The 15,054-nt window shown below is 43.4% G+C and overlaps 1 protein-coding gene across 6 annotated transcripts in view; it reads left to right on the top strand.

The window, feature by feature from the left end:
- The window catches only part of PRUNE1 (prune exopolyphosphatase 1), a 19,844-nt gene extending 4,790 nt beyond the window's left edge, over nt 1–15,054 (top strand). For 2 of the 6 annotated variants that reach the window (XM_010803029.4, XM_024989371.2), the window contains exons 2-8: nt 3,465–3,557; nt 4,233–4,435; nt 6,082–6,266; nt 6,989–7,147; nt 8,761–8,855; nt 11,270–11,428; nt 13,195–15,054. In XM_010803029.4, the coding sequence (XP_010801331.1) occupies nt 3,519–3,557; nt 4,233–4,435; nt 6,082–6,266; nt 6,989–7,147; nt 8,761–8,855; nt 11,270–11,428; nt 13,195–13,623 (1,269 nt within the window). In that variant the 5' untranslated portion in view covers nt 3,465–3,518 and the 3' untranslated portion in view covers nt 13,624–15,054. Of the gene's footprint in view, nt 1–3,464; nt 3,558–4,231; nt 4,436–6,081; nt 6,267–6,988; nt 7,148–8,760; nt 8,856–11,269; nt 11,429–13,194 lie in introns of those variants that run through there. The other 4 variants (XM_015462708.3, XM_024989372.2, NM_001035352.1 and 1 more) reach the window with 3 other exon arrangements.

The following is a 15,054-nucleotide window of genomic DNA, read 5'->3' as shown; positions in this document are numbered from 1 at the left end:
GGCTCTCAGATTGTATTTCTTCCATTGGCAGCTCAGGTTTCCTCATGCTCTAAGTATAGCTATATTTGCCCTGAACTCTTCTCTGATGGTCAGAAAACTGAGGCTGTTTGGCTTGTGCTTTCAGCTAGTGGGGGATGGCATGGGGGTTAAGAGTTACACGTGTTTTTCCTAAATGAGGAGAATCGTACCTTGTAAGTTAGGCATTCATATACCTGGCTTGCCCAGGATAGTTTATTGAAATATAATCATTAATTGCAGCCCTTTTCATTCTCAAAAGAGTACTGGTTTGAACAGCAAAGTATATAGTCACCTAACTTGTAAGCTATGTTAAGGATTTGTGATACACGCCCATGAACAGATAGCGAGCTCCTTAAGGTGGTAGTTAAGTTCTGTACCCCAGGTACAGGAAGCTGGAAGTAGAAGAGGCTGGTGTGGCTTGGGTGCAGGGACAATTTGCAGAGAGCGGGGGCTCGGGTAAGGACAGCAAGGGCTGGAGAAAGAAGATGGAAGGAAACTCCTCTGAACTATGACAGAGTTGGCTCTTATGTGCTGTCTCATTTAATCCTCATAACAACTTCATGAAATTGGTTACAGTGGTATCCCCATTTTTATATGAGGAAAAAGAAGCTTAGAGAGGCCAAAGTCCTACAAGAAGCAGAGCTGGGATTCAACCCCAGCCTGTGGTCTTTTCCAGTGACAGTTCGGCTGCTCTCAGAGAAAAGCAAACAGTGCAAAGGACAGAGCTGGGAATGTGCGCATCGTGGGCGGTGAATGGACCAGTCAGGCTAGGGGAGTGGTGGGTGCTGACGGCGGGGGGCGGGGGGAAGGAATGCCACCACCTCCCTTGGTTGCTCCTGTTCCAAGATTTGCTGACGGTCCCAGAGTATTCCTTTCGTTTTAATTCTTTCTGGTTGCGGTCTGAGCTTGGCTGAGCACAAGGGCTTAGTTATTCACCTTCCTCTGGTGGTCATTCCTCCTCCCCTCAGAGCCATGACGTTGTATTTGGTCCCTACTTTCTGCTTAGCCTTCTCCTGGTGCTGGGGATCTGATTGAGTCTAGTTCAGCTGCCACTTGGAAGGAAGCAGCACCAGTGTGAATTTTGGAAGGGTTCTCTGAGGGCCTCTTCAAGCCCAGCAATAGACCTCTCCTGCTCTGCCTGTCCTGTGTTTCTCTTACCTTTATTCTCCGGGGTCAGGACCGTGTGGCCTCTCTTGTGTATATAGTTCCTCTAGAGAACACGTGCCCTCCCTTACTGCTTCTGTGAGCCAGTTATCTCTGCAGCCACTTATCTCAAGTGCTTTGTTGTCACTTTGGTCCACAGCCATCTGGTCCGTGGTATCCAGGAAACAGAGGCGCCTTCTCTGGTATCAGGAGGACAAATTGCAAGTCAGAGGGGTTATTATGGGCCTTGGGTCTTGGGTACAGAATTCTCATATTGTGTTGGCAAAGAGTTTAATATTGAAAAGAATCTTCCCTCTCCCATGCTGTTCAGTGTGAATGGGTCTTGGCTGCCACACTCTTGAAATAGGCTTAGAGAAATGGGCAGAAGGGAGAACCTAAGGGCAGACTTTCCCCAGAGGTAAAAAATTAAAAAATGTGACCTTTGGGGTGCGTGTGTGTTCAGTCGCACGGTCGTGTCCGTCTCTGGGACCCCATGGACTATAGCCTGCCAGGCTCCTCTGTCCATGGGATTTTCCCAGGCAAGAATACTGGAGTAGGTTGCCATTTCCTCCTCCATGGGATCTTCCCAATCCAGGAATTGGAACCCATGTTTCCTGCCTCTCCTGCATCGCAGGCAGATTCTTTGTCACTGAGTCCACCGGGGAAACCCTTTTTCCCAGAAGCTGTTTGTGCAAAACCTTGACAGACAACCTCTGCCTTTTGTCCTTCTCTGTAGGGCTACTCACTGCAGTATTCTTGCTTGGGAAGTCCCAGAGGAGCCTGGCGGGCTACGGTCCATGGAGTCACAGGAGTTGGACATGACTTAGCAACTGAACAAGAACAGCAACTAGGGCTGGGAGTAGAAGATGGAGAAGAGGGTGGTTTCAAAATAAAAGCTTACCTAGTTACTAGACAGGACAGTTTTTACCACCAGAAGTCTTCTAAAATTGGCCCTTTCTGGCTTTGGGTTTCTGGCGAGTGAGGAGAGTGGATAACAGTCAAATACAGGGAAGCTGATTCTAGGTCCCCCTAGATTCTCTTTCTTCCTAAAGTTATATTACTTGATAAACCATTGCTTATTATGTTTTACTCTTCTAAATGCTTCCCCACTTCTCTAAAATCTTCTGTCTAGCATATCTTCCCTGACTGAAGAAGCCAGAGTGGATTTTCACTTTTCTGTAACCCAGCAGTTCTCAACTGGGGGTGATTTTGTCCCGTGTGGAATATTTGGCAAATCTGGAGACATTTTGATTGTCATGACTGGAGGTGGAGTTTGGGGGTGCTGCCAAACATATGACAATGCACAGGCAGACAGCCCCTGCAGCCAAGAATTGTGCAGTTCAAAAGGCCACTGGGGCTGAAATTCAGCAGCTAGTGCATCTCTTAAGGAATCTCTCGTATTCCTTCCTCTCTTTGAGAAGTAGGCTGAGATAGAAATTCAAAAGTAAACTGGTAAGAGAATCCTTGTGCCTAAGCCGAGCCATGGATGATATGGTCTCATCTCACCTGGCCAAATGCATCTTTGCTATTTTGGGCATCTGTAGGTTTTAGTGTATTTTATTTAAAGTCCGATAGGGAGATGCAAAATTACAAGGTTAATACTAACAACAGATGTGCCTCCCTCTTCAGACTTCTTATCAGCTGCTGGATTTTCAAAGCTTTAAAAATAAAAGTTCCAGCAGCAGCAATTGTTTTTGTTTTAGTCTGAACCCATTGGAGAAAGTGTCAGTTTCTTGGGTGTGAGAGTGTTGGTTAATCTGGCTATCATTGACACTCCTCTGAGTAGGGGGAATTTCATGGACTAGATATTTGGATAAGGGACTTGATCTTATTTTTAGTTTTATTTTCAAAGTCTATTCGCCTGTTCTCATTTAGAAGTAAAAGGATTCTTTTCCCTATTTGAAAATAGGAAAAAAGTACAAACCAGAGTTGGTATGGTTTGAATACATCAGCTACCCCAGATGCTGTACCTTTGACTACTCCTTGAGTTTCCCAAGGAGCGTAAGAATCAGAGGATTATTTACTGCTCTTCTGAAAGTTTAACATTCAAGGAGACAGTGTGGTAGAGAGGAAGGAGTACGTTTCCATTAAGTAGACACGTGTGGAATGCTTAAAGCTTGGCCAGAACACATATGCCCTTTTAGCTAATATCCTTATCCGGGAAATGAGGACCCATAAGAATATCTGACCTACCTCCTCTATGAAGATCACCGAGAGGATGTGTGTGCAGCCCTACATGTGTATTAGATAAATGGACATGATTAGAGGATGCTTTTGTTAATCCCATTCTCCCGCCTCTCTAGGAGTCCCGACCCATACATGTTGTGCTGGGAAATGAAGCCTGTGACTTGGACTCCATGGTGTCAGCCCTTGCCCTGGCTTTTTACCTGGCAAAGGTGAGTACCTAGGAACAGAGTCCCTTAGAAAGAAAAGATTTGGATTCAAAACCCAGCTTTGCTGTTTGATAGCATTTAGCCTTAGGTAACTCAGATCCCTTAACTTTGCTAAGTCTCATATCAGTAACTATACAATCTGAAATGATAATACTTTGCAGTGTTGCTGTAAGGATCAAATGAGCAGATGTATTTTGTACAATGAGCAGAAGAATTTGTAAACCATAAAGCAGTATTCATAGTCAGTTACTGGGTTATCACTGACTCATTGGGCATGAATTTGAGCAAACTCTGGGAGATAGTGGAGATAGGGAAGCCTGGTGTGCTACAGTCCATGGGGTTGCAAAGAGTCAGACCCAACTTAGCAACTGAACAACAGTGGGTGTCAGTGGTCTGTGTATATTCCTCATGCCCGTGTCGGCTCTGGAGGACCGATAGTTTCTTCTCTGCAGCATCCAGAACTAGGCCTTTTCCATGAGTTGTCTTGTTGACCTTCATGTTATTGCTAAGAAAGAAAGAGGGTAAGGGTCATCCTTTTATTTTGATCAGACTGGAAAACTGTGGCTTTGACGAAGGCAGTAACTTCCCCAAGATCATGTCTCCTTAGTCCCAGTGGTCTTGTGACTTCCTATCCTGTCACATAACACAGCCATATCTTCTTTTCACTTTCCTATCCAGACAACTGAGGCGGAGGAAGTCTTTGTGCCAGTGTTAAATATAAAACGTTCAGAGCTACCTCTACGAGGTGACAATGTCTTCTTCCTTCAGAAGATTCACATTCCAGAGTCCGTCTTGATTTTCCGGGATGAGATTGACCTCCATGCACTGCACCAGGCTGGCCAGCTCACCCTCATCCTTGTTGACCATCATGTCTTACCCAAGTACGTGGAAGAAATAAAGCTGATACATATCGTGTGCCATGGGCTGTGATGAGTAAGATTTTCAAAGAGAAGAATGTTTGCTCTCAGGGATCTCATGGGCTAATCATAATTGATGAGTGATACCAGATATAGAAAGGCAGTAAAAAATATTGTCACTTCTTTAATTATACAAGTAATAAAAAGAAATAGAAACATGAAGAGTTCAAACTAAAGGATAACTCGGAAATAATTTAGATCTACCTTTGGTATCATTGTTTTAAGATTTCATGGCAGATTTATTGTAATAGAAACCTTTGAATAATGGTTACAATTGTATTTTTAAAAAATTAGCAAAATCATTTCCTTCATAAAGCAGTATCTCATTAGTGCTATTTAATAAATGAACACACCTATAATAATTCCATCCCTAATTTAGGATTGGAAAAAACTGGCCAACAAAGCAATATGAATACTGATCTTTCCAAGTGTCTCTGGCTCCTACTAATACTAATATGTATATTTTTCTCCTTGAGCACACTGGTTATAGCAGGGGTACTGATAGGATAGCCTTCGGGCGCTAGTCCATCTATCTACTCACTCATTAATAAACTTCTGTTTAGAGGATGAAGGTGAAGTGGAGTCTGTTCTCAAGCAGTTGTTAGTCAGGAGGGAACTAGACAAACGGGTCCTTGTAATGGGTGTTAGAGGTAAGTGGTAACTGTCATTTAGGGGACAGTAGGTGCATGGAGGATGGAGTGGTTAAATATACAAGTGGGGAGTGGAGGATGTCAGGAAAGTTTTTCTAACAAAACGGATCCTTGATCTCAGTCTTGAAAGACTCGATGTTTGCTTGGTGTATGAGGAGGTGAGGTAATTAGGAAAAGTATTCAGGCAGAGTAATGAACATTCAGATAAGTAAAATGCAGGTAGGCATGAAATAGTATGGTGACTTGGGAGAACTGGAATTTGTTTTGCATGACTGGAACATAAACTATGAGGGAGAAGCAGGACATAAAAAAGATAACTAATAGGCAGGGGCCTGATCATGAAGACCTTGTAGGCCCTTCCAGGAGATTAGACTTTATTTTAGAGCAGCGGGGAGCTATTGTCAGTTCTCTTTATTCCAGGTCTTAGCAGAACCAAATTTGCATTTTTCAAATGATCATGCAGGTAGCCTTGTGGAGGACAGTTTAGGAGGACCCTGAAAGCAAATGTTTGGTTAAGGAACTATTGGAGTAGTTCAGATGAGAGAGATTAAGGGCCTAGAATAAGGCAGCAGCAGAGGGCTGGAGAGAAGGGAATGGATGGGAGTTGAGCCAGAAGCCATAGGATCCTGTGAGTTGCATGAAATTGCGATGTTAAGTGAATTAAGGAAATAGGAGAGATTTAGATGTTGGGTGTCCAGGTGTCAACTGGAAAGGCACATCAAACATGTGGATGAGATATGGGTAGCTGATACTTTGTCAAATTCACTTATGCAGTATTTAAAGATGGCCTCAGTTATAGTATTTAAGACAAGAATTGAGAGGAGTGGGGCAGAGGTGGAAGTGATCAAAGATCTACGTGTTCACCTAGGATGTCTGTATTTTCTTCGTGTGGAGGTGCAGCTGGAGTGCCCCTACCTGTCTTTCTTTCTCTTTCCCCCACATCCCCCCTTTCCCACACAGAAGTGACGCAGCCCTAGAGGAGGCAGTGGCAGAGGTGCTAGACCATCGGCCCATCGATCAGAGACACTGCCCTCCCTGCCATGTTTCAGTTGAACTGGTGGGGTCCTGCGCTACCCTGGTGGCCGAGAGAATCCTGCAGGGGGCACCAGAGATCTTGGACAGGCAAACTGCAGCCCTTCTTCATGGTGAGGGTGGCTTGGGGGTTGGGACCTGACCCTTTATCCCATCCCAGAGAAGGGAAAGTGAAGAAGTTCAGAGTCTTCCAGCCTGACCATACCCTCTCAAAGCCAGTTAGTCCATAACGAAGGAGGTTCTTTCAAGGAGCAGTTAGGCATTATAAAGGCTTTCAAGTACTTTGTCCTTTGAAGGCTTGGGGAATATTTTGTTGGAGAGAGTAGAAAGGAAGCATGAAACAACAGACCTAGGAGCTGCCTATTAGTAGCATTGTATAATGGAAGGAGGACTAGCCAAAGAAGCAGGAAATGAATTCTAATACCATTTCTGCCCAGGAAGTAGTTATATGACCTTGAACAAATCTCTTAACCTTTTTTGTTCTTATTTTCTCCATTTGTTAAAAAAAAAGAGAGAGAGAGAGAACTGGATTCAACTATCTCTTCCAACTGGAATTTGGCCTACGGAAGAGAGGTCATCTCTCTCTGACTAGGTTTCAAAATCTCCAGGAATTGAGATACACTTCCTTTCTACCTTTTCCCCATTTCTGTGCCTACATTTCAGTTTGGATTTGGGATGTCTCACTCAGGACACGGTCCCAGTTGTTTTGTTTTCCGTGAGTTGCCATACAGTCTCCTTAGGTATTGTGTCCATTGGGTTTGAGGGTAATGTGTGCTCTAGTTGCCAGGAATGGAGTGCCACAGCATTTGAGTTCTGCCATGCTCCTTCTCCGCAGGAACAATCCTCCTGGACTGTGTGAACATGGACCTTAAGATTGGAAAGGCAACCCTCAAGGACAGCCACTATGTAGAGAAGCTGGAGGCCCTCTTCCCAGATCTGCCCAGCAGAAATGACATCTTTGATTCTCTGCAAAAGGCCAAGTTTGATGTATCAGGTATGAAATGTTAAACTAGTGGACAAAAGCCTTGTTCATTATATGCTTGAAAACCAGCGAAACAATGTCAGAGCATGCTAAATGATTTAAGCTTTACACCAGAAAGAAGCTGGCTAGTATGTTGTGTGGATAAGAAGGAATATATTAAGAGTCTCAGAGGTTTTCAGTCGAATTAGAAAATACAGACATTTAAGGACTTCCCTGGTGATCCAGCAGTTAAGACTCTGCACTTCCAATACAGGGAGACCAGGTTTGATCCCTGGTCAGGGAACTAGATCCCACATGCTGCAGCTAACACCCAGCACAGCCAAAAAAAATGAATTTTTTTTTAAAAAGAAAGAAAATATAGACATAAGTATGCTGAAGGAATATAGTTGTCCCTCGGATCTGCAGGTAAGTGGTTCCAGGATCCCTCACAGATGCCAGAATGCTTGGATGAACTCAAGTCCCTTATATAAAATAGCAAAATATATGAATACAGCCGGCCCTCCTTATCTATGAGTGTGAAGCCTGCATACAGAGGGTCAGCTGTACTGAATTATGAGAGGGAGATCTAGATCACTGGTTAGGGAAGCAGAAGAAACATTTAGGGTAAGTATACAAAGGATATTGATGCTTTTGAATTGTGGTACTGGAGAAGACTCTTGAGAGTCCCTTGGACTGCAAGGAGATCAAACCAGTCAATCCTAAAGGAAATCAACCCTAAATGTTCATTGGAAGTACTGATGCTGAAGTGCCAATACTTTGGACACCTGATGCAAAGAGTCAGTTCACTGGAAAAGACCCTGATGCTGGGGAAAAAATGAAGGCAGGAGAAGGGGGCAGGCAGAGGATGAGATGGTTAGATAGCATCACTGACTCAATGGACATGAATTTGAGCAAACTCTAGGAGATAGTGAAGGACAGGGAAGCCTGGCGTGCTGCAGTCTATGGGGTTGCAAAGAGTCAAACACGACTTAGCGACTAAACAAAAACAGTAATAGAAAGGACAAAATAAAAGAAGAAAAACTTCCATGACTTTTTTTACCCAGCTATTTCTTGTTGATATTTTAAAAAAGAGAAAGAAATGGACCACCAGCTTTCCCTGGTGGCTCAGACAGTAAAGAATCCACCTGCAGTAGAGGAGAGCCAGGTTCAGTCCCTGCGTCGGGAGAAGGGCATGGCAACCCACTCCATTCTTCTTGCCTGGAGAATTCCATAGACAGAGGAGCCTGGCGGGGTACAGTCTAAGAGTTGGACATGACTGAGCGACTTTCTTTCACTGCTTGTGGATATTTAAAAAGGTCCCACATGTACTTTTAGAAAAGTGAAACAACCCAGAAAGGGGAAAATCAGGAGTAAAAGCCTCCCTTCTTCCATTCTCCCTGCTCCCCAAAGTCCCTTGCTCTAAAGGTAACTGTTGTGACCCAGTAATTGAAAATAATTTTTTATTTAAAATAAATTTCCATTCTAGAATTACATCCTGAGGTATGAGCCCTGTTCTTTGTGCCTCAAAGAGCGACTGTGTTTTTCCTCTTCCTTGACGTGTCTTGGTGTCATCACCTTCCTGATCCTAGGACCCTGGGTTCTCTTGGTTCTCTTGTTTGACCCTTAGTCTCACATCCAATTTCTAGGACTGACCACAGAGCAGATGCTGAGAAAGGACCAGAAGACCATCTCCAGACAAGGCACTAAGGTGGCCATTAGTGCAATATATATGGATATGGAGGTAAGAGCAAGATGTAGGTGTGAGTGGAGAGAGAAAACCTTCAGTTTTGTTTGTAACCTTGTCCCTTATTCCTGGCTCACCTCCAAAATATATCTTGTACCTACTTTTCTCCATCTCTACTGTAACTCCACAGTCCATCATCTCTCACTGCACTGTGAGACCCCCAGTGACCTGTAGTGACCCCACGCTGGTTTCCCTGTCTCCACTTTCAGTCCCTGCAAACCGTTCTCCCCACAGCAGCCAGAGTGATCCCTTTTAAGACATAAGTCAGATCCAGGGGCATTCCCTGGTGGTCTAGCGGTTAGGATTTGGTGCTTTGGCTGCTCTGGCCTGGGTTCAATCCTTGGTTGGGGAACTGAGATCCTGCAAGCCACAAGGCATGGACAAAAAAAGACGTGTCAGATCCTATTGGCCCTCCTCCCTTTACTGCCTTCTCATCACACTTCTAATAAAACCTAAAGCCTTACTGTGGTTTAAAGGGCCATCTTTGATCAGGCCTTCATCCTTTTCTCTGACATCTGCTCATTCCAGCCCCATTCCTGCACTTACAGTACTGCAGCCACCCTGATTTGCTTTCTGTTTTTCAGAACCATTAAACTCACTCTCAACCCAGAGCCTTTGCACTCCTGCAGAGCTGGCTCCTTCTTTTAGTTCAGGACTTAGCTCAGGTATCTCCTCCTTTAAAAGGTTTTTGCTGATTACCCTAACTAAAGTAATACCCTTTGTGCTCAAAAGTCTCTAAGAATTACTTTTTATTTTTGGCCATGCAGTTTGCAAGATCTAGTTCCCTGACCAGGGATCAAGCCTGGGCCCCTGCAGTGGAAAGCACAGAGTCTTAACCTGCCAACAGGTTTTTCATAACACTTAGCACACTGAAATAATCACGTTTCATGGTTTCCTTGTTTTTTGTCTCTATTCCTCTGCTAGTTTATCAACTCCCCCAAAGCAGGGACCCTGTTTGTTTTGTTTTGGGGTATATCTCCAGCACTTTGACAGTGCCTGACACGTAGTGGATGCTCACTGAATCTGTCAAATGGGTGAATGAATATAACTCTGATAGTGGTATTTTAATACCTAGTTCCATATCATATTGGGTTAAATCAGTCAACAACCTGATCTAAACACATACTTTCATAGACTGCACAGCTTTCTCCTAAGTAACATGTAAAAAACACTAAATAACTAAAAAAAGGATAGTTTGGCCTCTTCTCTTGCTACTCATAACCTAGTTTGGGAACCTAACATAAGAGCACAAAAGGCTTGGAATTCCCTGGCAGTCCAGTGGTTAGGACTCTGCGCTTTCACTGCAGGGAGCAGGGGTTCAGAGCCTGTTCTGGGAACTAAGATCCCACATGGCACATGGCACAGCCAAAAACTTTCTTTAAAAAAACTTTTTTTATAATAAAAAAAACTAGAGAAAAAAAATTAAAGAACACAAAAGGCTTTCCAAGTACCATAATCACAGTATAAATTGACTCATTAGAAATACCAAGAACAAAGAAAAGCCCTAATCTGGAGCAGCTGGTGGTGTTATTCATTGGAGGAAACACTGCATGAGATTTTGGAGAAGAATATAGACAGACAAAGAATGAAGAGCCCAGGATGCAGTTGTCATGTTGTCTGTGCTTATTTGTATGCACCATTTATATTCTGTTTTTATTTAGAATAAAAATACCCACAAGGCAAAGACCTTGCTTGTTTGATTGCAAAAGCAAGATAGCCTTGGACATGTCCAGCATGTTAGTTACATTATCATTTTTTAGTTCTTAAAACAATTATGTGGAGATGGAAATGGCAACCCACTCCAGTATTCTTGCCTGGAAAATCTCATGGACAGATGGACAGATGAGCCTGGTGGGCTAGTCTATGGCATCGCAGAGTCGTACACAACTTAGCAACTGAACAACAACAACACACAATCAGGCAGATTGTGATTTGGGGAAATAGTTCTTGATGGAAATGTGACATAAAATGAAGAGCAAAGTGACCTAGCAATATGGAATACAGAGTTTTGTAAGAAATTAACGTTTGTGTATAGAATAATAATTGCAAATATTCAAACAATAAAGTTCATGGCTAAAGAAGCAAAAAAAAACCAAAAACAATTATGTTCGATAAATGATTTATCCTCATTTGACATAAGGAAATTTATGATCAGGGATCCTTGATCATATAACTGAGAAGCAATAGAGCTGATTTTCTAACCAATTCTGTCGGAACCCAAAGCCTATATTCTCCTCATTCTATATGTTGCCTTCCAGCACACACATAGCACAGAGGAAATACTAGATACCTTTTTTATGGAGTACAAGTCCCAGGTTATCATGCAAGAAGCCTTTCACAAGCATCTTCTGTGGGGATGATAATGAGGGTCCAGCTGTAGCCCTCAGCCCTGTCCGTTTCTTCTGTTTTAGGCTTTTCTGCAGAGGTCTGGCCTCCTTGCAGATCTCCGTGCCTTCTGCCAGGCTCATAGCTACGATGCCCTGGTTGCCATGACTATCTTTTTCAACACTTACAATGAGCCAGTGCGGCAGTTGGCTGTTTTCTGTCCCCACGCAGCACTTCGAATGACGGTGAGTCTCTATCCTAGGGGTCCTATGGAGTACAGCCTGTGTGCACTGCTCTGTTCTATAAAGACTTCTCCTTGGTTCTTGTATTTATACAGAGGTCCTTGATCTATTTCCAGACTCCCTCCTCCTTTTTTTCCATTTTCTCTATATATGACTATCCTTAATCATGCTATTGGTGAGAAACGGAGATTCCAAAGAAAATTAGAGACACAATTCCTACTTAGTAGGACTTGAAATTGGGCTAAAAGAACCTGTTATAAATCTGGAGTTAAAACTTGACTTAATCACTATTTCCTAATTCCTGGAAATCAGTTTCTTTCTTTTTACCTTATTGCTTTGAAAACTGAAAACAGAAGAGAAACCTTTTTCACTCTTTAACCGGGCAAGGATTAGTTACTCTGTGCTAACTGCAGAGTAGTTGAGGAGCAGGTTTGGTTTTTAACTCTGATCTTCCATTTGGCCATCTTTCTCACTTCTTCACCTTTCTTTTCCTCTGTTGGTTACTTATAAACTCAGGGAAGAATTTAAGAGTGGACTTAAGGCAGTCCAGAGATTCTTTGGATTTCTTAGCAATGAGGACTGCTAGACTGGTCTGGATTCAGCCAGATAATCTTTTTGATCATAAAAGGTATGTCTGCCTTTTCCCACCTCTCTCTGTCTTTATCTTCTCCTCCAGGAAGCAAACATAATTTCATTCAATGGAAAGTAAGTTTGGCATTGTGGAAAGAGCTACCCTTTTAAAGGTAGATAAATAGGCTTTACTGTCCCAGATTTGCCACTTACTGGCACGTTGACCAAAGGGAAGTCAGTTGACTTCTGAGTCCATAAATGGCATATTACTACCTAGTGTGATGTGATCGTGAAACATAGTATCATATGTGAAGTTCATTGCTGGGCACAAGGAACTCTTAGTAATCATGTCATGAAGGAAAGGGTGCTTTGACCCCACCTTCCTGAATCTCCCCTCTTCTGCCTGCCACAGTCCCTCTGATGACTTGACCATCGCCCTGGCTGCCTCTATGCTGGGAAACGGTAGTCCTCTTTTCACCGTCTGCCCTACCATTTCCTCTCTTTCTCCTTTGGTAAGATGGTATATAATAATTTAGGACACTGCTCTAGTGACAGACCTGAGTTCAACTATCAGCTTTGCTTCATTCAGAGTTGACCTTTGGCAAGTACCTAATCTATCTAAGCTTCAGTTTCCCTAACTATAAATGAGGGTAATAGTAATACCAACCAGTAAGGTAGTTGTGAGGATTGAGAAAATTAGTATTTGAAAATGGCCAGACATAGCGCAGTGCCTGGCATACTTCCCAGCCCCATTGGATCTATTCATTCTTTCTGCCTCTATCGTTCCCCTGACTTCAATGCAGATACTTGGCCCATCTCAGCTAAGGATAGAGTTCAAGTTTTTAAACAGAGCAGTACCCTTGGAAACAACAAAATTCTAGGAGCGGGGAGTCCCAGATTCTGGTTCAGACTCTACCATCATCTGTGTTCAAGACATCAAATCTCTCTGGACTTTGGTTTACTTATTAATAAAATGAAATATATGATCTCAAACGTTTCTTCTGTTTCTAAAATACTGTATATTAATAATCAGTATTAGCTGATGTGCAAGCAATAAAACAACTCTGGATGACTTAATTTAAATTAAAAAAAAAAACACATTTTTTTTTTTTCCTCTTCTGCTAGAGGCGTCTCTTAGAAGTCTCAGCCTTTTGCTTCACCACCTTATATACCATCTCCCCATCTTGTCTCCTCTTTAGATCTGTGGAATCCTGGAACATTCCCACTCTCCACCCCTGAAGCTGACCCCTGTCCCAAGCAGCCACCCTGACCTCCAAGCCTATCTTCAAGGCAACACCCAGATCTCTCGAAAGAAAGTTCTGCCTCTGCTCCAGGAAGCCCTGTCAGCGTATTTTGACTCCACGAACATCCCTTTAGGACAGCCTGAGACAGAGGGTGTGTCAAGGGAACAGGTGGACAAAGAATTGGACAGGGCAGGCAACTCCCTGCTTTCTGGACTGAGTCAGGATGAGGAGGAGCCTCCACTGCCCCCCACGCCCATGAACAGCCTGGTGGACGAGTGCCCCCTGGATCAGGGGCTGCCGAAGTTCTCAGCCGAAGTCATCTTCGAGAAATGTAGTCAGATCTCGCTGTCAGAACCTACCACTGCCTCCCTGTCTAAGAAATGACCGTTGAGAGGGAAGGGGAAAGTGAGAGAGGTTGCTTGAACCATCCTGAATGCATGTTTTGAGGTGTTTCAGCAGTTCCGTCTTCTTCATTGTTCCAGGATCTGGTGTACTGTTGTCATTACTAGGAGGAGAAAGAAGAGAAAGAAAGCTGAGCTGGCTTTCTACCTTTTTCCCCCACAATCTCAACCAATCAAACAAATTTTATTATTTAATTTAACTGTTGAATACCGCACTGACTATCATCTGTTTCATTTGCCAGGGTCATAATGTGATAACATACATTAGTATGTATTACATAATGTAGTAACATACAGGTGCCGCAGAGTGGCACAGAAATAATGTGTACCCCAAGAGTGCCCTCAGTCAGGCTCTTTGACAGAACTGGTATTTCTTATGGAACCAAACATGCATTGTCTCCAGTATTCATTTATTCTCTTATTAATTCAAGTATTTATTGAATACAGTACCTACCTTAAGCTTATTCTGGTTTTAGCCTTTAGCTCATTTCCACCTCCATAACTCCTCTCTCTGCCCCCCAGTTAGGTGATGGTGTCTGATCCCAAATGGCTAAATTTCTATTAGCTTATTGTGACTGTTTCAGGATTATTTAGGGGCAGATTGGAGGCCCTTGTCTTCTGTCCTGATCAGGTGGCCTAGCTCTCAGTTTCTCTGGATCTCTGAGCCAGAGCCACAGGGATCCAGAAGACCCCTGGTTCAGGAGACCCCTGGGAAGACCTTAAGACTCCTGGGCACTCTTCTCAAAAGATGGCAAAAATACCATGAGAGCCCTGGCTCTACTGATTTCTTACCCATCTCATTCTCCTCTTGGAGAGAGTAGAAGGAAACAAGAAGTTTCATAACGAGTGCCATAAACTATGTCTTTTGTCCAGACACTCACTCCTTCAAGTCTCATTTCCCCGTCTGCAAAACTGATGTTCCCTGGTTTCTGTCCCGTTGCCACCTCAGCCCCTCTGGTTTTTTGTTTTTGTTTCTGTTTCCCTGGGAGTGCTCAGGGTCACTGGATTGTCTGTTTCTCTGTAATTGTACCAAGGTCCTCAGCCTCATGTAGCATGTACAGGGGTATGATTCCTACCATAGTGACCCAGCACAGAGCCCCCCCACCCCCCGACTTGTTCTGCATGTGTAGAGTCCCTCTTTTCTCTTCAGACCAACCTTTTCCCTCTTTTCCTCCCCAACAGCTCTGTTTCCTGTGGGTTGTCAACAGTTTGGCGGAACAGTGGGGTATGTGATGGTTTTGACATGATGTCTTCATATAAGGGAAACGGTCTGACTTCACTTTGAAGGGATGATGTTTGTAGCCATTGGAAGGTAAAATAGTGGTGTGATTATTGAACCAAAGGAATTTACGTTTTGTAACTTGGTTACTTTTATTTTGCATTTTGTTAAAGTATTAAATACTTTTTTCCTGTT

Source organism: Bos taurus, chromosome 3, assembly GCF_002263795.3.
Source record: "Bos taurus isolate L1 Dominette 01449 registration number 42190680 breed Hereford chromosome 3, ARS-UCD2.0, whole genome shotgun sequence".
NCBI lineage: Eukaryota > Metazoa > Chordata > Mammalia > Artiodactyla > Bovidae > Bos > Bos taurus.
Note: the sequence above shows the minus strand (reverse complement) of the source record. Positions and strands in the feature narration are given on the sequence as shown.